The sequence below is a fragment of the Microcaecilia unicolor genome, chromosome 6 (genome assembly GCF_901765095.1).
Source record: "Microcaecilia unicolor chromosome 6, aMicUni1.1, whole genome shotgun sequence".
In the NCBI taxonomy this organism is placed as follows: domain Eukaryota; kingdom Metazoa; phylum Chordata; class Amphibia; order Gymnophiona; family Siphonopidae; genus Microcaecilia; species Microcaecilia unicolor.
In genome coordinates, this window is record NC_044036.1 from 131507758 (window position 1) to 131532502 (window position 24745).

Consider the following 24745-nt stretch of genomic DNA (forward strand, 5'->3'; position numbering starts at 1 on the left):
CAGACCGTTCCAGAAGGAGTTTATATTTCAAGGTATTAGGAGATGCCGAAGTTCAGGCTTGTAGAACATGAGTTTATATCCATTTACTGCATATACCTACCTAATAAAGAAACACCAGGTCTGGGCAGTTTCTGTTAAATGTATTTAAGTGTATGAGGAGCTGGACTAGGTTTGGTTTTTAACATGTTAATAGGTACAAGCTGGCAATTCTATTTCTGTCTTGTCAAAATGTAGATAAGCTTGGCTTCAAGAACTGGGCAGCAGGCATCAGAGCCTGTTGCCTCTGGGATTGGAGGGCACAAGGATACAGAACCAGTCACTTCTGAGACTGGAGTGTTCAGGAGATAAGTGGAGGATGTGGAATGTCTGTTTACCTGCCGGCATGAGGATCAAGTGCTGAAATTTCATTCAGTCTACTAACAACTGAACACTAAACTCTCTCACTAGAATATGTAGAAAATCTGAGGTCTGCAGAACTCTCCACTGATCTGATTTTAAGCTTCAGACGTCTTCATCCAGTCTTGTCCAAATCCTGACAGGGTTCTTGTTGCCAGGTTTCTTGGTCCTTTGTTTTCCAGGGTAAAACTGGGTCCATTTATGTCTGATGCTATCAGAGAGTCACACATTGTGGGCAAGGCATAGGCCCTGGGCCAAGAATGTACAGGGAGGTGGAGATATTTGCAGAGGCTCAGATTCCGTTAGACTTTTCATTTTGAAGGTGGTTAGAAGTTGGCAGCCGCACTGAAATAGTTTCCTGGTATAGTTCACCACCTCCTGTTTCATTCCAAAATACAAGACATTGTTTGATCCTGTGGTGAACACATGCCACGTTCCAACTTGTTCCCTTAATGCTGCTAAAAGAAACTGATTTATAGCAGAAGGTCAGATTTTTCGGTCTGTTCTGCCTGTTTGTGTTTCACTGCATGTTAATGAATCGCATTTTTATTTGTGGGCTGGCTCTCCAAACTATCTTTTCTATACCCAGAACCTAACCCACATCACAAATCTGTTCTGATGGCTCAGAATCAAGTTCATGTCTTAAATAACTGCTTTTTGTATTTTCCATACACCCAATGATGGTAATTGAGGAAAAACTTACTTTCTATTGTTTGAACAGTAGGAAGCGCTCTGACCAATGCAGCTGCTGCCTTCACATCAGAATCACTCATAATGCAAGTCAGGACATGTCTCGGTGGGATTTGCCCCAGTGCTGATGCAGTGCAATCGAACTTTACTATTTAAAAAGTTAGGCAGTCTGAAACTCATTCAGGAACTAATTTTCCCACTACTCAGATACCTGAAGGAAAAGTATCAACAAAGCTCTGCCCCTTTCTCTGCCGGAAAACATTTCTGTTGGTTATGTGCAGAGTTTTGGATTTTCTTTCTCCACTGATCTAGCCCTGCCTGGAATGTTTCTCCTTCCCAGGGCCGCCAAGAGGGGGGGCAGGGGGACAAAATTCCCCAGGCCCGGGCCTCCAAGGGGGGCCCGGCGCCACAGTCCCCTCCACCCGCCCCCTCCGTCCACCACTGGGCTGGGCCCCCTGTATTCAAATCATAGCGCCTCAACTCGACCTCGCTCCGGTTGAAAGAAGCGCAGCAGCGGCAGTCTGCAGATCGCCTCCCTTCGGGCCTTACCTCCCTGTGTCCCACCCTCGTATGATGTAACTTGCACGAGGGCGGGACACAGGGAGGGAAGGGCCCGAAGGGAGGCAGTCTGCAGATCGCCTCCCTTCGGGCCTTGCCTCCCTGTGTCCTGCCTTCATCTGACGTAACTTGCACGAGGGCGGGACACAGGGAGGGAAGGGCCTTCATCTGACGTAACTTGCACGAGGGCGGGACACAGGGAGGGAAGGGCCCGAAGGGAGGCTATCTGTAGACTGCTGCTGCTGCACTTCTTTCACACAGAGAGAGGTCGAGGTGAGGCACTATGATTTGAATTCAGGGGGGCACGGCCCAATGGTGGACAGGGGGGGGGGCCCAGCCCAGTCTCTCGGTGGCCCTGCTCCTTCCCCCCCCCCCTTGTGGAGAAAAGATTTGTTTGTTTGTGTGGTGTTTTTATTGTCGTATAGGGATGGGTGATTTGTGCAATAAGAGCTTTTGCTACTGCAGAAACATTGCCCTCCACAATGCCATGGACTGCACCAGTGGCCGGGAGTATCCATTGAGGGCATGAGTGCATTGTGTGATCACCATGCTGTGCTGGAGAGAGAGATGACCGCTCTGTGGGAAGGTGCCAGTGAGAAACAGCTGCTGCACTTTTATCTGAGATGGGGACTTTTACCCTTGACTTTTGTTTATTTTTAAACCAGTAAGTTTTTTTTTGTTTGTTTGTTTGTTTTTTGTTAGGGTTCAAAGCCTTCAGCTATAGGGTTACACCTTTCTTAGCAAGGACATGACAAAGTCCTTGCTGGCAGTGAAGCAGCATGTAAAAAAAACAACAAAAAAAAACAAATTGCTTTTATTTCTCAGTGGGTTGAAACATCTCCAGAACCAGAAATGGCTAAAAAACATCTGTATATGTGATATATTGACTGGAGAAAAGTTTAGCTTCTCCTGTAGCAGTGTTGTCTTCAGCTCTCTGAGATGAGATGTCACCTTGAGTAGCATCCGAGGAGCTACCTACAAACCTTATTCAGGTCCAGTCTGATGGCTGAGGTGACCTGAATTCAAGTCTTCAGTGGCCTGGAGTTGTGGCAATGCAGTTGGCAGATTCCAAGTGCCACCATCATGAGCTCATCACTTTCCCTCCAGGGCAATGTCTTGTCTGCTTTTTACCATGGAGACCGGTCCACAGAATCTGGAAATAAGCTACATTCTCAGCCTACATGCCCAAATGTAAGGACAGCTGCCAGCCTGTGGATCAGGACACCCAATGTCCAGCCTGCACTTTCACACTGCTGTGCTGGTAGAAGGGGCTGATGTGAATGATGAAAGGTAAAAATAGTGACCACTTTGCAACGCTTTGTGAGCCACGGGTGGGGCTACTGTGTAACCAAAGCTGGAAAGTGGACATTGTTGTCTGGAATAGCTCTGTGGCTCAGTCGCTCAGCTATTTCAGGAGACCAGGTCTCGGTTCTGTGCCACCAGAGCCTGGGATGTAAGAGGTCTCTGGACTACTGGCAGATGAACAGATCAATGGCAGCCAGCTCTGATGAGCTATACCTGACACTTGTAAGGATATGGGCATATTCTTGCCTGGCCTGGTCTGGGCAAATACAGCTCCAAGTCCAAGAACTAAGCTGTGGTAGAATTAGCACTCTGAGCCACTAACAGTACTGCTAAAACCAGGATGTTCTAAGCAGATGATCAGTTGAATAGAGATATGAGGAAGGATTTGCTGCTCACGGAAAGGGATAATGTGTTCCTGGGTTGATTTTGTTGCTTTGGAAATGAGGAGTGTTGAAACGGGGTGCAAGACAGTGGGGAATTTGGAAATCACTTTGGGTTGTATAAAATAAAGCCGATTTTGTTCATCCATCAGAAGCAGATAGGGGTAATGCAAACTAGTTCAGAACTAGAAGCCTGTGGCCTATCAGTGACAAGGATGCCACGTCTTGACATTTTACTATAGTTACAGGCAGTATGTAAGAATTTGAACCATGCTGCATTTGGGCAGTTTACATGAAATATCCTTAACGTGTTAACATGGTCTGCCTCCAGAACACCCCTTTCCCCTCATCACGCACGCAGCTGCCTCAACATCAACCCTCTCCTTCCCTGTCACACATGCAGCTGCTGGAGGAGTGGTGCTTTACTCAGTCACTGCTTCAGCCACACAAGGCCACAGGGGAGGAATGAAAAGAGAACTCGGAGAATAACACATCTTGTTGGTGCAGAGGATTAAAGATGAGAGACTGAATTTAGGAAGGCAGTAGAGGGAATCATGGGTTAGACTAAAATAGGGGGGACATAAAGAGGGGCACAAGACTGGGCGTAGTAGAAGAAACGGACAGTGAAGGCACTTGAGATGATGAGAGGTTGAAGAAAGCAAAGGGTAGAGAGTGAGTGAAAGACAGGGGAAGGAGTGAAAATGAAAGTGGGGAACAGGTAGGAAGTGGTATGTGGACAATAAGCAAAGAGGACTGTGCTAACTGGCAGGGCTGCCGAGAGGGGGGGCAGGGGGGACAAAATTCCCAGGGCCTGGGCCTCCAAGGGGGCCCGGCGCTGCAGTCCCACCCGCCACCGGGCCCCTTCCACCCGAACTCCCGCCAGCAGAAGTGCTGTCTTCTGTTCTGACTCTGGCGTGCGCGGCCCACACAGACGTGCTCCTCTCAGCTGATCTTCACTGTACTCTGCAGGGCTTCTGTGCGTCTGACGTCCTGCACATCAAGACGCACAGAAGCCCTGCAGAGTACAGCGAAGATCAGCTGAGAGGAGCGCGTCTGTGTGGGCCGCGCACGCCAGAGTCAGAAGACAGCACTTCTGCTGGCGGGGGTTCGGGTGGAAGGGGCCCAGCCCAGTGGCGGGAGGCGGGTGGTACTGTGGCGCCGGGCCCCCCTCGGGGGGGGGGGGGTGGCCTTGTCCCGGGCCCGGCCCAGTCTCTCAGCGGCCCTGCTAACTGGGAGGGATAAGGAAGGGTAAAAGAAAAAAAAATTCAGAGGTAAAGAGATGTGGATGGTAAGTGAGAGCTAGAAAGGAGGAGTCTTTTTTTTTTTTTTTTTTTTTTTTGGGGGGGGGGGGGGAAGAATAAGGAAGCCAGATAGCTGGTGCTTTGGGGGGGTGGTGGAGATAGTTGAAATATAGCCATGAGTGAACAGATACAAATAAAATAAAAGGAGAAGTTTATTAGACAAAGATGTAGGAGTAAGTGAAGTTAACAGAGGAAAAAGCAGATAATGGAAGAGAGACTCGGGGGGGGGGGGGGGGGGGAGAAAATGCAATAAAGGCCATTTTTCAGTTAGATTCCTGTACTGCTGATTTCTGGATGAAGGGAAGAGATGAGCAGACACCTGGGAAAACCTGGAGAGAGAAGGGGGTGAGTGCCCAGGGGAGGGCTATTAAGTCTTCTTTTCAAGACATCACTTTTACCTAGACTTGGCTCTGGCAGGCCCTGGGCTGCTGGGCATTGGGAAGAACATGTGCTGGGATGTTTTGGGGGTTTTTTTTTCAGCACTGCCATGATTCTCTGAAAGAAAGCAGAATTGCAAAAAAAAAAAAAAAGTTCAAAACAGCTTGGCCTAACAGAAATGTCTTTTCCAGATGTCTGTCAGCCACCAGCAGCTGGGACGAGGTGCATCCTGTGTGAGGTGCAGGGCAGCTTGCAAAGGCTTTGAGCCACATGCATGGAGGTAAGATTTCCGCATTCCTGATCCTCCGGCAACCTGTACCAGTCCTTTCAGTGCAAGAAAGTCCAGTCCAGACCTTTTTGAATTCCTAAGAACTAAGGATTTCCAGAAGACACCTATGGAGAATGTGTTGCAGTGCCAGTGGACAGCAGCGGAGCCTGGGGTGGGGATATGGATCTCCTTCTGCCACATGAAGTGAGCTGCTCTTATCCCTGAATCTGTCAAGCTAAGTACAGACCAAAGGTTAAATGGGGAGGGATGAAGACTGTTGGGATACAGAGGCCAATGCAGATAAAAACACACAGTTAACAAGTTAACTTTGCATTTTGCAACTGGTTATATGCAAGTAGATAATTTGCATGGTAGACATCAGTGCAGGGTATAACAAAACGTATGCTAAGGAGGCTATAAGTGAAACCACCACAATTCAGAGAGGTTTGAGAGAGCAATGGTGAGTAACTTACTGCCAGGTCTGAGGCAACAACAGGTAAACTGAGAGCCACCAGACCTGGGAGACCTAGTAAAGCCCCCAGACCTTCATCATTTGCCTCGGGGTGGGGGGGGGGAGGGAATTGAAAAGCAAGAGCAACACCCACTTGCTTCTGCCTTCGGCACCACCGTCATTCAAAATGGTGGCACCTTGACCCCTAGCAATGTGTTTCAACACATTATCAGGGCAGCCTACCAAATAATGCAGTGCTTATTGCTTTATTCGCTAGATTGACCTCTAGTGCTGCATTTTAACACACTGCAGTTCAGAAGCAGGCCATCATGAAAGACAGCAGTACAGGATAAGGGTACAGAGTGTGAGAACCTTGTACTGCTGCTGCTGTCTAGGCTACATTTGTTTCTTAGTAGAGCTGCATGTGGGGGGAGGAGTGGGAGTTTGCAGTGTTCTCCTGTAAGGGACTGAGGAAGCTGTACTGTTTCCCTGTTCAGAGCTGGAAGTTGCAGAACAGTCCCACTAGGTCTACTTTCAAACCAATTCTTCAATGAAGAGAAAGCAAGTGAAAGATTTCCCCTTTACAAAACTTTATAGCTAGTGATTCACCCAAAGAAGTTAAGTCTATTAGGACAGCATAGTATAGAGCTTAGAAAGGGTTGTGATGTAAATGCTCAAATATCAACATTCCTGATTTAAGTATGATGCAATTAGAGAAGTCATGGAAGTACCTGGGGTTGGTTTTTATTCCCTGAGATAGAAGAAAAGTCTGGGGGTTGTGACTCAGTACTGGGGACTTCCTGCTGGGAGCTGACCTTTTCTCAACAACTGAAGCAGAGACAGCAGCAGTGGACCTGTGGCACTTTGAGGCTGTGTTGTGTAGTGTCTGTACAGATCTCTGAATAAAACATGTGCAATAAATGTTACTACCGTGGGAGATTCCTTTCCTGTGACTCAGTGGCATCAGCTGCTCAGGGCCACTGAGAGTCTTGTATTCCCTACATCAGAAGCTGTTCCAGGGAACAGAAAGGGGACTCTTCCCAAATACGGCAACATAACAAAGCCCTTTTATCTCACAGCTGCCACCAGATCCCCAGTGACATTTCCTGTTACTAAACTTAAAGTATTAGCCTGTGCAGAACAAATGCCTGCATCAGGTCATGGAGGGCTCAAGAATGATCTAATTTCTTCTTCACAGGAAGATATGCCGAGCGTGCCGATGCGGTGCAGAGGATCACAGCCTCAGCTCGGACGTGGAGGACGACCGGAAAATTGGCCGTCTGCTAACAGATTCCAAATATTGCAACCTGACAGCCCGGCTAAAGGGCAGTGATGGGGTGCGAATATACAAAAGGAATCGGATGATCATCACCAACCCAATTGTGTCACGGAAAGACCCAACCTTCAACACTATCACCTATGAATGGGCCCCGCCAGGCCTGACCCAGAAACTGGTAAGAGTTTTCCTGCTAAGATTTGATAAAGGTTAACATCTAATGGGTCTGGTTATGTTTATTAACTCTTTATATGCCCCCTTTACTAAACAAAACAGGCCAAGGTGGTACAATAATAACTGTGTAATCAGATTGGAAAGTGACGTGCATACCACATCAACTACAACAATTTTAGCAACCGATTTACAGCTTCATTATTCCATAACAGGAGAGCTCTCAATCACTTAGCAGCCCTTTCTGCACTGATGATGACTGTATAATATAGATCACTTCCTGAACTTGAGGAGTAAATTTTCAATAAGACACCTAACTTACAGAATCCACTTTTTTTTTTCTACCCAAACTATCCTCGGTGGCTGTTTGAAAATCAAGTAGTGATGTGGCTAAAAACCAGTGTGGACTTGGTCCCATTGGGAGTATCAAGTTTGTGGCTTGAAAATGAACTTGTATTTTAAATGTATACACAAGATTTTTTTCCAAAGCATTTTTATGACTAACCTATTCACGTTAGGCAGAAAACACCAACACTTCAAGCTCTCTCTTGGCTGCCTGGTTAGCACCCTGCAGACAGTTGACTGTACATACACCACCTATGTTTCTCTGATAGACTAATTTTTCTTCTTATGACTAAAAGAAAAAACATACATGTCTAGGCAGCTGCTCACTTGAGAATCCACATAAACATTTTTACTTGTGGGGATCCTAAGATTTTTGGGAATGTGTATTCTGTAATCAGGGATGTGAGAGTACACATCTGAATTCCTCAGTTTACCGATTTTCAGTTCAGAGATGGCACACAGGTGTTATTCCAAAGACCTATCAAAGCACAGACTGTCTTCTGACTAGAACTGGCTGTGGGAACCAGATTAAGCCAGAGGAACAGCAATACGGGGGTGAGGGGGCATAGCTCATAACAAAAACTGATGGAATTATGAACTTCCTAGTCACCTCTAAGATGACAGAACAGTCCATGTGTCCTCAATTGCTCAGCAGTAAAGGGTTATGGTCATGGATTTGATCCAGTAACTTTTCTGTAGTACAACCAAAGCAGTTTTACATTAGTAGTATACCTCAGCGGCTTTTGTCAAAGCTAATGTGCATATTTTTGACAGGTGGCCACACCCACTTCCAATCATGTCAGCCAATCAGACGTGAGTACATGCCCAAGCCCTGCCCACTCCCCATCCACCTCCTTTGACACTACCAGATAAGATGATATAGCCTTGCCTCAAACTCCACCCCTTTTTATAACCCTGCCCCTTTCAGTGAGTGAAGACATACCCATGCCCCCTTTCCAAGACGATGGTGAGTACTGGACATACCGCATCACTTCCTGCTTCACCTGCTGCCATCTTGGATGGGGATCATATGATGTAAAATGTCCAGCACCTCCAACACCGCCCTCTATAGCCTTGGAGGAATGTGTGCAGCTTAATTTTTTTTCTCACAGGGAAGAAAGTAGGCTTGAGGGTTTAAAATCATTAGAGCTGTAGCTTAAATAGCACAGTAGTCTTCTTTTGAAATAAAAGAAACAGGTAGTCGAAGGCAAAAAAAAAAAAGCCTATTCTTTCCTGTGAGAAAAGAAACCTGTTAAGCTGCACACATCCCTCCAGGGCTGTAGATGTCAGTGTTTGATGTCACTTCCTGTCAGATGACCCCCATTCAAGGTGGCAGTGAGTAGTGTGAAACAGTGACAGTGTGTCCAGTGCTTGCTGCCATCTTGGAAAAGAGGGTGTGTATTACATCTTCGTAATGTCACTGTGAGATGGGGTTTGGGGAAGGGCTATATAAAAGGGGCAGGGCTAGGGCAGCATTTCCAGTGATGACATCAAAGGGTGTGGGGAATGGGCAGGGCTTGGCCATGTCCTCACTTCTGACTGACTGACTGACACGACCAGAAGTGGGCATGGCCACCTGTCAAACAAATATGTGGATTATCATTGATGAAAGCCGGTGAGGTACACTACTTACACTTATTACCTGAAGGTGCTTTCTCTGTCCCTAGGGAGCTCAGATTCTGCCTGGGACAATGGAGAGTTAAGTGACTTTCCTTAGAGGGTCATGAGGATCTGCAGTGGAACTGAACCCAGTTCCCCTGATTGTGAGGCTACTCCTCTGCCTCACATCACACCCTCCATCCCAATGAGGAAGGCAAGCTGAAATAATATCTACAGAAAAGGAGGTGCAAGTGGCTGAAAACTGCACAGTGACAGTACAAATCTGCAAGTTCACAAATGAAGAACCACCTGAGCAATTTGCTGTTCTCCTCCATTAATGTCACAAAAATAATAGATCCAGGTGCAGGTAACATGTCTGACTTGTTTAGCACATCCTTCCTGTGCAAAGCTGGGATCGTATGTGCCAGTCTTCCTGCTTCATTACAGAGATACAAGTGATGCTCTGCACTAATCAAATGGCCTAGAATACAGCCCTGTCTTCTAAACTATCTTTCTTTCATGATGACAAAAAAAAATGTTGTATTCTTTTTGGTCTTTTGATGTGGAGCTTGAAATATTTGGAAATCTTAACAAGGGTCATTTTAAAAGTATTTTACACTAAAATTTCTTGGTCCTGAGCCCTGAAGAGCAGCTGCTTTCTCCTGGTTACGTAAGTACCATGAGACACAGTATACAGGATCAGATTATTGCATTAAAAGCACTTCAGGGTCCTTGTTCTGAGTGCTGTATGTGGACAGATGCAAAAGAACGGCTCAGAACAGAAAGCTTGAAGACTGTTGAAAGGACTGTCGCTTGCCACACAGAAGTCTCTCACTTGCTGCTCTGAAATGCAAGAGGGGGCCGAGGCTAGTATCCTTGCACTGTCGAATGAAGATCCCTCAGCAGTGACCACAAGTCATGACATGATGACACTCCAGCTTTTAGGATTTCTGTGTTTATAATTTAAGCAGGAAATGGCGGGGCAGGGGGGTGGGGGGAGATAGTCTGGTGAATCATATTTGGGAGCCAGAGAGCTGGGCACAGTTCCCTGCCCCGGATATCGCATTGTATTTCAAGTTGTACATGTTTTGCCAAATTAATACAGGGTGAGTTTTTTTTTTTTTTTTTTTAATCTATATAAAAAGCCAGACTGAAAATTGTTCCGTCTCAGACTCGACCAGCTATTACTGGACTGCAGACATCTGAAATGGTGGCATATGCAGCACCGGTGTGTCTTTTTTGAGTACTAGGTAGTAAAATGTTTGACACTGCCTTTTAGTTCTCATGTCATTGGCTGTTGCTGATTGGATGGCCCCGCTTCTGTGTGGGGGGTCATGACCTATTGAAGTCACCTGCGGCTATGCCCTGGTCAGAACCAGTGGGTTCAGCATTTCAGACAAAAATGGCTACAGCAGGTTTTGGAGGCATTCAGTCTGGGTGGGTAGCATAGAGCAAACAGACCTTGCATTTTGCTTCCCAGAGTTAGTGGCTGGTAGCCAGTGAGGGGTCAGCTGCCTTTGGAATATTCCTGTAACCCCTCCCCCCCCCTAAGAAAGGCAGAAAACTGGAAGGCATTGCCTTTGACCAGGAAGAAGGGTCAAGGGGTACTTTGCTGCCTCTTTTTCTAAGCAGTGACATGTCGTCAGGGCCTTCAAGGGATTCAGTGAACTCCCAGGCCTAGCAAGATACAGTCTGCTTTTCTGTGTGTGTGCCACTAAAACTTTGAAAAAGCAATCTTCTCTTCCTTCCCACTCCCCCCAGCCCCACTGCCAGAGCCTCTCTACAGGCCAGCTTTACAAATGGGCGGCCTCTGCAAATTAGGCACTTCTCGGAGTTGAAGGACCTGCTGGTCTCATCCTCCTGATGCATATTTTTCCCATCAGATGGGCTTTGAGAAGTTCCTGTGTCAGAGGCCACCATAGCCACAGCCTTGTGCTGAAATGGTGGCAATGGTTGCACCAGCAGCCGACTGGAGAAGGACAGAGAAAATGCAGGAATAGGGGACAGGAAGATGAAGAGGCAATGCATGTACCCTGTGGCAGGGCAAGGAAGAGAGACTGGAGGTATGGGATGGGGAGAGGAGTGAGATGCTGGACACTGGAACAAGAAGAGAGAGATATTGGACATGAGGGGGAAAGGAAAGAGTTAGTGAAAAACTGGGAATAATGGGCTGGGGCAGGAGAGAAAGAGAGGTGTGAAGTGGGAGGGCTTGGGTGAGAATTGAAAAGCTGTATGTAGATGGAGTAAGAGGGAAATTAAATATTGGATAGTAAGGAATGAAATTTGAGTGGATAGAAAATTAAATGGAAGAAAGCTGAAAGAAAACGATCAATATCCAAAATAGAAAAAAGTGAAGAAGATTGGAGGTATCGGAAGACAAAGGAAAGCAAACACCAGCCCATTATTCCAATTTTGCCCCCTTACCCCCAACAGCATGTGTCCTGTGCAGTTGCACATTCCGAGCTACTGCTCTAGGGGCGGGAATGATCCTTGGTTTGCTTCTTCCTATTAGAAGGCACTGAAGGCCATATTAATGGAATGAGAACTCATCGGTACATTCGGACAACATGAGAAATGGAGAGAAGTGACCCCCTCTATAGGACACAAAGTGAAAGGCAATTATAGCAAAAGTATGTAAATTTTCTTGGCCATGTTCAAGGCGCTTTGTCCATAATGTTCTCTTGGTGTTCCTTATACGAGAGATTACACAGACTACTTTCAGCAACTTGCATAGGAAAACAGTCAGAGCTGATACTTCACTCCTGTAGCAAGATGTACAAAGAGAGATTTTCATTACTTGTGAGCAAACAGGACAGTTTTTCCAGTATGAAACCTCGCAGCCTCAGCAAAGGTATGCAAAGTTGATGAAAATAATTTGTCCTTCATGTGTGACGTAAGAGTGATCATACTGGGTCAGACTGAAAGTTCATCTAGCCCCATGTCCGGTAGAGTATCAAGAAGTAGCAAGATCCCGTGTTCCCAATCCTAATGACAGATCTCCAGATCTATCTTAATAAAAAGTGTAGGGACTTTACCTCCAGGAACTTTTCCAAATCTTTTTAAACAGATGTATGCTAACTACTTTTACAATATCCTCTGGCAAGGAGGTCTAGAGCTTTAACTATTTAATGAGCAAAAAAAACATATTTTCTCCCATTAAAAGTATTACCATGCAACTTTTATAGTATGTTCCCTAGTATTTCTTTTTATTGTACATTATTAATTGAGTGAGTTTGATATGTGTGTGTGAATTTTCTACCCTGCCTAGAATGAAAAGAGTGTGGGCTATAAGTATTCAGTAAATGAACCTCTGAAGTCTTTCCTTGTCTGAGTCCTTCTAGTCCCCTTAATCTTTTTGGTTGCCCTTCTTTGTACCTTTTCAAATTCCACTATATATGTAATTTTTTGGAGATGTGGTAACCAGAATTGTACACAGTACTCAAGGTGACGTCACACCCCTGAGGAAGGTGCAATACTGAAATGAAGCCATCAGCTTATGATTTGCTTTGCTTGTTTTTTATTATTGAGCATGAGATCTGTCACTTAGCTCTTCCTATTTCTCACTTATAATTCCTCCTTTTGCTTTCTGTCTTTTACATTCAGACAGCCTGCTTGAATTGCCATGACTTCTGTCTGCAACGTATTTTCTCAGTTCTTGTTTCCTCTCTTCTCCCTGAATTACGGGGCTCTGTCTATAGTATTCGACACTTTTTTTAAATGAACTCATCAAGCCAACCCCTTTACTGTGCCCCAGTTATAAGTTACAACAGTATTGTTCATCTCCAGGCAGTGAAAATAGTTTAGATTCTCTTAGATTCCCATTTGTATTGGATGACTGGTTCTTTATGGCTTAGCAACCTCGCACAACATGTGCTTACACCTGACACTGTATTTGGCTTATACTGAAGGTTTCTCTCCTACATCTTGTACTGGAAAACTGCAGTATATTAAGAATCTGATGTGTCACATTTGTAGACCGTAAATCTCTTGGAACTATATGTTCTCTAAACCTATAGAAAAAAAAACTGTGTGTGCTGAGGTTTGAACAACGAATGCTGTTGTCGAGGCAGAAGGTTACAGGGAAGATACAAGTCACTATTACACTTTTCTCTCCATCTATCAGGCCATCCGCTACATGGAGCTGATACCCAAAGAGATGCAGCCTGTGGCAGGGATGGAAGGGGCTTACTACCGCCGCCGGCAGTTGATGAGGCAGCTTCCTATCTATGATCAAGACCCTTCCCAATGCAAAGGCCTTTCAGAAGGTGAATACAAAGTAATGGAAGAGTTTGTTAAGAAGTATAAAAGTGATGCTCTCGGTGTTGGAGAAGTGGCACTTCCTGGTCAAGCCAGCACTGACAAAGAGGAAGGAAAGCAGCCAGAAGGCCAGAATGCAACTGTTGGCCCAACCCAAGCTGCAACCAATGGGACTGTGGGCACCACACAGAAAGCAGAATATGTAAGTACTTCTATTGTTGACCACAGAGGTATCAGAAGACAAAGGAAAGCAAACACCAGCCCAATAGTAAATCATGTCATTGCCTATTTTTTTTCCAAGTAGTGATTTGTGGTCAGGACCTTCAAGCGATTTGGTGAAACCCCAGCCCTGGCATGATGAGCATCTGAGGGTATCTTTGGTTGGGAATGTCAGCTGCTGCTCGTAAGTGAGCTTTACTGGGCCCGTTCTGCAGCACATACCATGACGACATCATAAGGGTACTTCATGGCCCTCTTCTGATCCAAAGGATCTCTGAGCTCCTGTTAACTTTGCAATGGGGGTTTCCCATCTACTCTCATGTGAGTCATGAAGTAGCAGTGGGAGCTTTACCCTAAAAAAATGACATGAGGGCCTTAGACACAAACTGTTAGATTTCCTATGAGTGGGAAAACTGACCAAGAAATAAATATCTTGTATTCTCTTAGGCTTGTTTTTTTTTTTTAACTTGATTTGTATTGGGGAGTGTGACCCTGTTAAGAAGCAATGAGGTCTAATATAGATTATAAATGATCTACAAATGGGAATAATGAGCACGGTGATCAAATTTTGTAGATTGCGGTTCAAGGTTCACATGAAGTTAGTATACCACCTATTGATAAGCCATTTTCAACTATACATCAAATCATTTAAAGTACATCAAATTACAATCTATTTATTTATTAAACAAAAGATAGAACTTAAGTTTTGTTGTTGTTGATCCCAGGTTCCAAGTTCAACCATGCCAGGGGCGGGTTCCTACAATGTTAGAAAGTGTTAAACTTAACTTCTGGTGTGGAATTGATAAGGAAATAAAATATAAGGTTTACTCTTTGATGAGACCACAACTGGTTTTATATATATATATATATATATATATATATATATATATATATATATATATATATATATATATATATATATATATACTAGCCGTTGAGCCCGTAAAAACGGGCTGGTATAGAGGTTTTCCTCCCCCCCGCGAAGTCGCCACCGCTCCCCCCCCCCCCTTGAAGCCATCGCCGCCGCCACCCCTCCACCTGGTCCGGGCCCTCTCTTCACTTCTGAACTTACAGATCCATTCGCCGAACGCAGCAACGCACATCAGCTGAGCTGCCCCTTCCTTCTCTGCCTGTGTGTGTCCCGCCCTCGCTGATGTTATGTCACAGGAGGGCGGGGCCACAGGCAAAGAAGGAAGGGCTCACTGCAGCTCAGCTGATGTGCGTTGCTGCGTTCGGCGAACGGATCTGTAAGTTCAGAAGGGAAGAGAGGGCCCGGGCCGGGTGGAGGAGTGGAGGGGTGGCGGCAGCGACTCCGAGTGGGGGGGGGAGCGGTAGCAACGTCGGCAGCGCAGTTTCCCTCTCTGTCCCGCCACCCCCCCGTCATCACGTATTGACGCGGGGGCGGGACAGAGAGGGAAGTCTCTACTGCGCATTTGCAGTGAGTACGGTCACTCGCCGTTTATATGTTTGATATATATATCTCAGATTTAGAAGGGGATGGAAAGAGGTTGGGGCTGTTCATCTTGGAGCAAATGGCTGAGGAGGGATATGGTAGAGATCTGTAAAATACTGACTGAAGTGGAACAGGTAAAGGTGAAGCAATTCTGTTTTTGAAAGATTAAACAAAACAGCAGAGGACATGCCATGAAGTTACATAGTAATACGTTTACAGCAAATTGAGTAAAAAATATTTTCTGTGTATAGTTAAGCTCTAGAAAGTTGTGAGAGGATGTGTGGTGATAGCGCGTGGTGGGGCATCTTCAAAAGGACGTCCAAGTTCAAATAAAGAAGTGCAACTCTTAATGTCCATCTCGCATGTATTTTCCAACAGGAAATACATGAGATGGACATCCAGCATGAACAGCCATTTTACAAATGGGAACATCCAACCTATGACCAGCAAGAAAGCAGGGACACATTTTTAGAGGAATGACCCAACAACCATCCCTGTAGAGCAGAGAGGCAGCCTAGTGGTTAGTGCAGGGGACCCAGGTTCAAATCCCACTTTAACTTGTTTAGTTTGTAATTGTGAGCCTTCCAGGAACAGAAAAATACCTACTGCACCTGATTATATACCATTTCCATATGTTTTAGGACAATTTATCACAGCAGATTACAATAGAATGAAAGAAAAAGGTAACTGAAAAATCCATTTATAATACCAGCCCCCATCCAAAGATGGAAAACAAAAATGAGGATATTATTCTGCAGTTGTATCGCTCCAGGGTGCAACTGCACCTCGAGTATTGTATTCAATTCTGGTCGCCGCACCTCAAAAAGGACATAGTGGAATTGGAAAAGGTGCAGAGAAGGGTGACAAAGATGATACAGGGGATGGGACGACTTCCTTATCAGGATAGACTGAAGAGGCTGGGGCTCTTCAGCTTGGAGAAAAGGCGGCTGAGGGGAGATATGATAGGGGTCTATAACATAATCAATGGAATGGAAAGGGTCGATGTGGAGCGTCTGTTTACGCTTTCCAAAAATACTAGGACAAGGGGGCATGCTGTGAAGCTGCAGTGTAGTAAATTTAAAACGAATTGGAGGAAAGTTTTCTTCACTCAACGCGTAGTTAGACTCTGGAATTCGTTGCCGGAAAAAGTGGTTAAGGCAGTTGACTTGGCGAACTTTAAAAAAGGTTTGGACGGCTTCCTGGAGGAAAAGGCCATAGAATGTTATTGAATGGACATGGGAATAATCCACTGTTTCTGGGATAGACGGGACAAATTGTTTGTTCTTTTGGCCGCTGTCTGAGACAGGGTGCTGGGCTCGATGGACCCTTGGTCTGTCCCAGCATGGTGGTGATTATGTACTTATGCATCGGTCTACTGGCCAACAAAACCCTACTGTTCAAGAGCTCCAAAGCAGAGTGGGAAAAGTGAGATTTTAAGAACTTTAAATTTCGGAAACAAAAGTTCTGAATGAATGTGAGAGAGCAAATTTCAGAGGAATGGGGATAAGACGAAAAATGCGGGTGGCTTACATTTAGGTACAGTATCTATTTTTCTGTTGCTGGAGGACTTAAATAACTTGTGCTCTTTATGGCTACAGTCACCATGTCTAATATGGTCACTTATATCCCATTCAACCAAATTGCAGCTTAAGGTAAATCACAAAAGAGTAGAAAAATGGGTACAATCCCATGATTACATTAACCAAATTAAAAAAAAATGACTTAACCAAACACCAAAAAAGGTTAAGATCTTAATAATCAAACAGATAAGATTTCAAGAGATATCTAAACGTGATTAACTGCTCTTAAAACTACATGGTAACTTGTTTCAAAGGTCAAGTCCTCTGCCTATAATCCATCTTTTTTTCTTGTTATAGATTTAATTCTTTAATCGAATTTCCTGTGCTGAACACAAAAGTCTAGCAGAGGAGTAAAGCTTAACTGGTTTATGGGGTAGCAGCAACCCTCCTAAACTGCTGATTTCACCAGTCATGAAGGAGGCAGTGCCCCAGGCTGTGTCCGAGCTGTTTGCAGGCAACCACAGCTTCTCCTACTTCCCTGGGTTTCTTTGGAGGAAAAATGCCCCCTGTCAGCTTATAGGCCTATTTATTCATCTCTCCAAAACACCACACCTAAAGGTCCCCTATTCAAAACTAGCAGGCAGGCCCATCCTTTAACTTTGAAAAAGAGTCCAGATCATTTCACTCTGTGATCACGTTGCGTCCGCTGCTGTTCTGCTACGTAGGCTGTTGCTTAACTTCAGCTGGAATGTTTAAGTTACAATTCTGAAGATTTACACTAATGCACAAGCCTGCATTTGCTTCTTAAAAATGATGCTAACTCAACGCCAGTCATGTTGTTACCTGGAGGCTTCCCAAGTATGCAGCAATGAATTCTGAACATCTGGAATCCAGAGGCAAAGATCAAAAGAAGGAAAGGCATCTCTTGAGGGTCCTGATAGTCCTGTTGGACAGCATCGCTTTATTTAGGCTTTGTGCTAATCCTTGCTTGTAAATAAATTAAGTGAATTGTTATGATTACTGACTTAAGATGCCACTTGCAGGGACTGTCCTTCCCCATGTTTAAACTTGTACAGCGCTGCGTAACCCTGGCAGCGCTATAGAAATGCTAAGTAGTAGTAGTACTTACTGAACTGTGCATGCCTCAAAGGCAAAGATTCCAGTATGAAACAAAAGCTCCAGTGAGAGGGGAGGCAGCAGAGAGCAGCAATAGGGTTTAACCCAGTCTCTCGCTGAGCAAGGAATCTTGTAGTCCAATGCTCAAACCTTAATGCCAGCGCTACCAAGCGACTAGTGCCGGTGTTGGTGAGCGCAGAATGCTTGGAGGGCTCTGGCATGCCAAAGATTAGCAGAAATAGCATGCAGATGTAGTCAAATGGATGTTAATGACCTGATTTCCCTACTCCTCCCCATGCTCAGAGAACAGAGCACAATACAAAGGCACCCTTCCTGCTGACCAACTCCAGCTTGGAGCAGGTGTTAGGGTGTTTGAAGAGAGGGTTTCTCATGTTTCTTTAAGATCTGATTTTAATTTCTTTTGGAAGTGGAAGAAAGCCCATGCAAGCCTGTAAACGCCAATATTAAGAAATAAATGCGCATGAGTCTGAGCAAACCCGAAAGTGAAAGCACAACGTTGGCACCTGTTTCCCACGCTTTAAATATAAGCCTTCCAAGTAAAAAAAAAAAAAAAAAAATTGGAAAGCTTATATTTAAAGACGCAGAAAACGAGCACTAATGTTTGCTTTACTTTCTGGTTCGCCTGCTACATTCACTCAAGTGCTGAGCTTACCACGAAACTCTTCTGCACATGTGCCAAACACATTCATCCCCCCCCCCCCCCCCCCCCCACCCTTGCTGTCACTTTTTACAGTGTGCAGATAATTTGAATACTATTTCCTTTGAGCATTGGTGAGCTAGTTTTCCGCATTATTCCGGCGCTATTGAGTTCTGCGCTGTTGGCTTTTCTGCAGGAGTTGCAGAGGTAACAGACTGATTAATAAATAGTAGGCATGCAGAACCCCAGTATTCTCCATTTGAAACTGAAAGGGAAATGGGAAGAGCAGTGTAGCACCACTATTTAGACCTGATCCAGTGTTGTACAGCCAGTGCATTTCCTGGATTGCTCTCATGTCCAAACTCCCCTTATGTGATGGTCACATGAAGCAGCAGGTTTTGGCCTGTATTGCTGCTCTGATGCAGCTCTTACATGTAACATGCACAGTGCAGAGACAGCAATTACGTTTGCTTCTGCTCGTCCTCCTGCCCTAGTCAATGCTGTTTCTGTTTTTTCTGTTTCTTTGCAGCTCTGTGAGACCTGCAAGAAGCCAGCTCCCTTGGATAACCCAGTGGTGTATGCAGACAGAGCAGGTTATAACAGATTGTGGCATCCGGCATGTTTTATCTGCTCTAAGTGCGGTGAACCTCTAGTTGACCTGATCTATTTTTGGAAAAACAATGCCATCTGGTGTGGACGCCATTACTGTGAGAGCGAGAGACCTCGGTGTGTGGCTTGCGATGAGGTAAGACTACTGTAGACAGGAGGGATGCAGGATGGATGGAAGGAAACCATTCATGTATGAAAGTTTTTTCCCATTTAAGAATCTAAGCGGATTAATTTTCTCACTTTTCAAATCCTAAATTCCAGGTGCATTCAAATTGGGCATGTATGTGATTTTGCTGCCCAAGAGAGCTTACAATTGAAGGTGTACCTGAGATAGTCAGGATGCCCTAGGTAACCGGAAGCATCAGTGGGAAGTTGACTTTGTAACCTGGATTCCCTGACTCAGCCAGTAGTCTTATCCAGAGGTTTTCAACCCAGTCGGCTAGGTGTGCCTCGAGGACTGGGTGGAAACCCCCTGCTCTAACCGCTACGCTTTTTTTTTCCATGCCATATCTAGTCTTTTTAATCTTTTATAAATTAACCTGTATTTTATTTATTTATACAAACCTATACCCACCCCCTCCCCCACCCCTTGTGCATAATATCATTCAAGCTGGTTCTCAAAATAAATTAAAAAAAAAAAAAAAAAAGATAAGGACATAAAGTAAAAGATAAAATAATAAAATCTAACCCCTAATTCAAGTATCCTCGTGGAAACTGTGGCTTCAGCACCTTCCTAAATGTAGAAAGGGAAGAGGATGGCTCCCTTATAATGGAAATGTATCCCGGTGCATTGGGCTTCAGGGCCTCTGGTCCAAATCACTCTTCTTTGCAGTCCTCACAGGGTAACTTTTGCAGGGTAAGGTTTAAGGGTTGTGTTTGATGAGTTTAGCAGTTTACCTATATACTAATCAATTTCTTAACTAATTAGGTTTTTGATCATTTGCAGGTTGTTTAACATTAGTGAACGGCGTAGGTGAGACTTGCTCAGATGCCCCTCCTCTGGTGCTTTTATCACTGCCCTCAGGTCTGAGGTACATTAGTGACTGTGGCTTGTTCTTTACCGGCGTCTCTTTTTGTGTTGCAGATAATATTTGGTGAGGACTTGCTTCAAGCCGAAGACCTGTCCTGGCATAAGAAACATTTTACCTGCCTGCAGTGTGACCAGGCCCTGGCTCAGATGCCGTTTGGCAAGGACCATGGCAAGGACCACAGCAAGCTCTGGTGTGCAGCCTGCAAGAAGCTTTAGCCTTGCTTAGAGTATTAGTGAGCCCCTGATGACCCCACCCAAACATCTTTATCACCTAATCTCTGTACATTTTAGATGCCTTACCAATAATTTCAGCCTGTGTGGTACCAGCAACACCACATCCCCCTCCCCCTCCAAGGCTTGGGGAGAGAGAATGCAGCAGACGAGGAGCCCTGTGGAACATGTGAGGCTTTGGCCAGGGACATGTATGTTCCTAACTGAGATATATACAACAAGATGCATAGAAAGATCAGGGACAGGTTAAGGGAGGTAGTGAACTGAGCTCATCTGTGCTTTAATAAGTTCCCCAGAGAATCGTTGCTGACCTCCCTTTCTTGACCTGGTAATGTTTCTTAACCTGTAGTTCTTCAACCGCACCCCCCCCCCCCCCCCCCCCCCCATCGTTTCTGATTTCTCCTTCAAAGCTGGCGCTGACGTGTGCTGCCAACTGCTATGGAAGCAGAACAAGCTGTTGGCGCAGAGGGCAAGTGCACGGGTGTTGGGTTCGGCAGTGACATTAGCTGTATGGCGTGTACTGTATGAGATGTTAAATGTCTCTTTGGCAGAGCCAAAATGTTGAACGATTCAGATTTTGCTGAATTGCAGCTCTTGTAAAAGGAGACATTTTAGCACAACATGAAACGTTTATGGGGTGGAGGCAGGGACCTATTCTCACCCTAAAACAGCCAATCACCCAGGCACTCGCCTGCCTTTAACTCAGCCCAGCAACTGTTTGACCCAAAATGCTACTCGAGCATGACACACAGCCCTGGTCTGGAGCCTCCTGTTCATTTCTGTGAAAGATTCTTTTAGCCTGTCCCATAAAAGCTAAGAGAATGAGACCCTTCCCTGTGCCTAAGCTTCCCCAGGACAAACTGCTTTTCCCAACGGTTGGTGTTGGCATTATCTTTTAAAATAGACTTTTGACCTGTCCTAAAAAGAAAATCTCTTCTAGACATTGGTGCTGTCTCACACACACATTTCCATCTCAGTCTTAGCTTTTTCCCTTCATCAGAGCTGCAGAATCCATTTTCAGCTTTACTCCAATGTGCAAGGTCAACTCCTTCCTTTCCAGACTGAAGTGGCCCCCCTGCTACCTCCTGTCACCAATCCCTGAAAGTGGATGGAAGAAAGGGTCTAACCATGGTGATATCTTAAGGTAAACGTGAGAACCTAAAAATGCCTGACCACCCTTCATTTACCACAGTCTTGTATTAAAATATGTTCCAAATCATTTCCACGGCCCAACGACCTGAGAAGCAATGAGAAAAATAGGCACACATGATTTGAATTTGGATTTATTGCTCACAAGATCAGATTTAGAAGTATTACCCCACTTTCAGGTAGTGGTGATAGTGGGGGAGGGGGGAGAGGGGTCACTGTCTCTCTGGAAATGAATAGGGAGGAGCCAGACTCTAATAATTCGCACCTCCAACGTTCTGAAGCTGACTCCGTGGCAGTGAAGCCGTGTAGTGTTCGTAGGGTTCGTAATCACCCAGGGAAAGAAACGTGATGTCAGAAGGAGAAGGGAGCAACCACAGGCCTCGCACTCGCTATCAGTGCCCTGCCCTTGAAGGGACAGGAAGGCTGCATATAATCACCCACCGGAAGTTCATTCGTTCCCTCCCTCCCGAGTTCCAGGGTCGTCCCTCCCTCCCTTCTAATTCCAGGCCCCCTCCATCTGAATTTTAAGTCATCCTGACTTACCTCGCGCGGTAAAAAGCGTGCAGGCTCAGCACTTACTTCAGTTTTCCCTTCTCTGTCTCAGCTCTGGTCCCACCCTTGCGGAAACAGGAAATGAGGGTGGGACCGGAGCTGAGAGACAGAGAAGGGAAAACTGAAGTAAGTGCTGAGCCTGCACGCTTTTTACCGCGCGAGGTAAGTCAGGATGACTTTTAACATTCGGAGGGAGGGGGCCTGGAACTAGAAGGAAGGGAGGGAGGGAGGGAAGGACAACGACCCTGGAACTGGGACGAAGGGAGGGGGGACGCTGGAACTTCCCTTAAAAACATTAATGGGAAGAAGGTGATTACCTTGGTAGCGCCCGTCTCATTTCAATGAGAAACGGGCTTTTTTTTACTAGTACTGTAATAAAGCTGAAAATGTATTTTTTTAAAACATATTTCAACACTAATTGAGTGATGTGAGCTTTGTGCCATCATGCTGCAAAACCTATGCTCTTCTGAGATCCCAGCGCAAAGGGGAGGCAGGATAAATCCTAGTGACTTATTGGTTTAGTTTCTGAAATCAACAGTCAAGAAGCTATGACACAGAGGGAATGAAGGAAGAATGTCTGGCTGGGCCTGTGGTTATCAGTCATTTTCTACAATACTGGAGTCTGAGCCAGGAACAAATCATGACCCCTTTCGCCAAAACTTTGAATGGTCACCATCAGCCAGCGATGTGATAAACCACAGTCCACTATTCTATATATAGGACTATCCAGGCTGAGCTCAGAATAATACACAGGGCTGTGTAAATGTGGTTACAGAAGAATTTGCCATTTTCAGTCTTAGTTAAGGATTACAAGAGAATGCAGACATCTCCTGCCTTTCAGTTGGAGGAACAGTATAGCTATTTCTGAAAACGTTTGAAGCATAAACCAGCGGAGGAAGCTTGTCTAAGAGTTCCCAGATGACCTCTCATTACTGCATCCAAAAGAAACCTGTATGTAAAGCACTGGAATACAAATAGATCATTTTGTACTTGTGTATTTAAATAAACTGACTTGCATTAAAAGAAATGTACCTATTGTACCAGTCACAAGAAACCTGGTGGGGGGAGGGATGCTCTCTGCGCTCTTCCATTTTCCATGCTGCTAAGCTGATTTGGAAAATCGCAACCCTACTTTTTTTGTACCATAGAAATATGTAGCTCAATGTGCCCTGAAGCTCCACCCCCAAATGAGGTGGCTCGAGACTGGGAGCTGATCCTTAGAGGATGAATGGATCTGTGGAAATGACCACGTGGCAGCAGCCTGGGCATGTCTTTCTTTTACAATCTGTAGACATCATTAAAAAAGAAAACCAGCAATTTACTGCTTTTGGCTTGGACTTCAGCTGACTGATCTAAATATTTATAGCCTCATTTACTTACCTGCGTTAAGTAGTTAGCATGCGCGATATTTAACAGAAGCCTGATTGTTATTAATGAGGTGAATGCACTAAGCACATATGTTGCATTAACATGCATTAAAATATAAATGCAGATAAGTAAATGAGGCCTGTAATGTGTTCTGTAATATTTGTATAAAAAGAGCTTGCGATATTGATGGAAATGTTTCTCATAGACTTAAATAAAGTCCCGTTAAGACTGAATCAGTGTTTTGATGTTGGTTCTTCAAGGTGCAAGATTCTGTTTCACTCTGCAGTCATCCCACTATCTGCTTTGGTTTTCACTAGTTTATAGTTGCTTATTCCTTCTGTTATATATCTGCAATTTAAATATACTTTTGAGTGCCTTAAGAATGGATTGGCAGACAGTCTTCATTAGATCTCTAGTCATTGTTTGAAATTAAATAAAGATTCTTTTTATTTAATTGTATTCTTTGGCTAGGATCCAAGGATAATACGAGATATTTAGCACATTTTTCAATGGAGAGCAGCAGTAGAGAATTCTTGGTGTGGAATTGGATAACCAATTAATGATACAACATTATCCCCCATATTCCATGTAGCGTGAATGAAATTGAAAGTGCAAATGCAGTCATAGTCTGAATTTGCACAATTTAATTACTTAAGACGATCGACACCAATAATTGCCATTAATTAGAATTTGCGTGCACAATTTGCTAGGCATATTCTGTAAAGTGCTGCCAAAAAAGGGGTGTGGCCATGGGCATGGATTTGGCAGACCACAGTGTTCCGAAAATCTCTGCTCATGGTTATAGAATACACTTGCTCTGCACCTAACTTAGGACCCAGTATTTACACCAAGTTTTATTTGGCATCGATGGATGCGCCTTGAGTTAGGCACAGGCATTGGCTGCTAGACGTACTCTATAAATCGTGACTAAATGTAGGCACCTTTAGAAAATACGCCTAGGTAGACATATTTTTGGCACTGATTTTTCAGGCGCCATATATTTGAACTATAGTGCATTACCACTTTATCTGTTATTCCTATAACATTCTCTCTATACGTGATGACTTTATACACTGTTTCCATATTCTTATGTAATTACCAATTGTATATGTTAGTCTGTCATGACGATATCATGGCGGAGCAATGTAAGCCACATTGAGCCTGCGAAAATGTGGGATACAAATGCAATAAATAAGTAAAATCTAGTCCTATGGTCTGTTCTGTCAAAGAAAATCTTTAAGCAATATTGTTCTGTAGACACCTTTTAGACTGTTAATCACTCGTATTATCTAGATTTGATTATTGTAATCTTGATTTGATTGGATGTTCTACTTTACTTCAAAATATGGTGGTTAGCTTGATATTTGGTCTGTCTAGATATGATTCAGTGAGAAATTTATTATTTAAAATGACAATGGCTACCAGTTATAGCCTGTATTCAGTTTCAGGTGAGTGGGAGTCATCG

The 24745-nt window shown here is 44.7% G+C and overlaps 1 protein-coding gene across 1 annotated transcript in view; it reads left to right on the forward strand.

Annotated features, from left to right (window-relative positions):
• The window catches only part of LMCD1 (LIM and cysteine rich domains 1), a 36670-nt gene extending 14821 nt beyond the window's left edge, over window positions 1-21849 (forward strand). The window contains exons 2-6 of the mRNA XM_030206712.1: window positions 5200-5288; window positions 6926-7181; window positions 13242-13577; window positions 18871-19086; window positions 20035-21849. Of these exons, the coding sequence (XP_030062572.1) occupies window positions 5200-5288; window positions 6926-7181; window positions 13242-13577; window positions 18871-19086; window positions 20035-20196 (1059 nt within the window). The 3' untranslated portion in view covers window positions 20197-21849. The remainder of the gene's footprint in view (window positions 1-5199; window positions 5289-6925; window positions 7182-13241; window positions 13578-18870; window positions 19087-20034) is intronic.
• Window positions 21850-24745: the final 2896 nt, after the last annotated feature.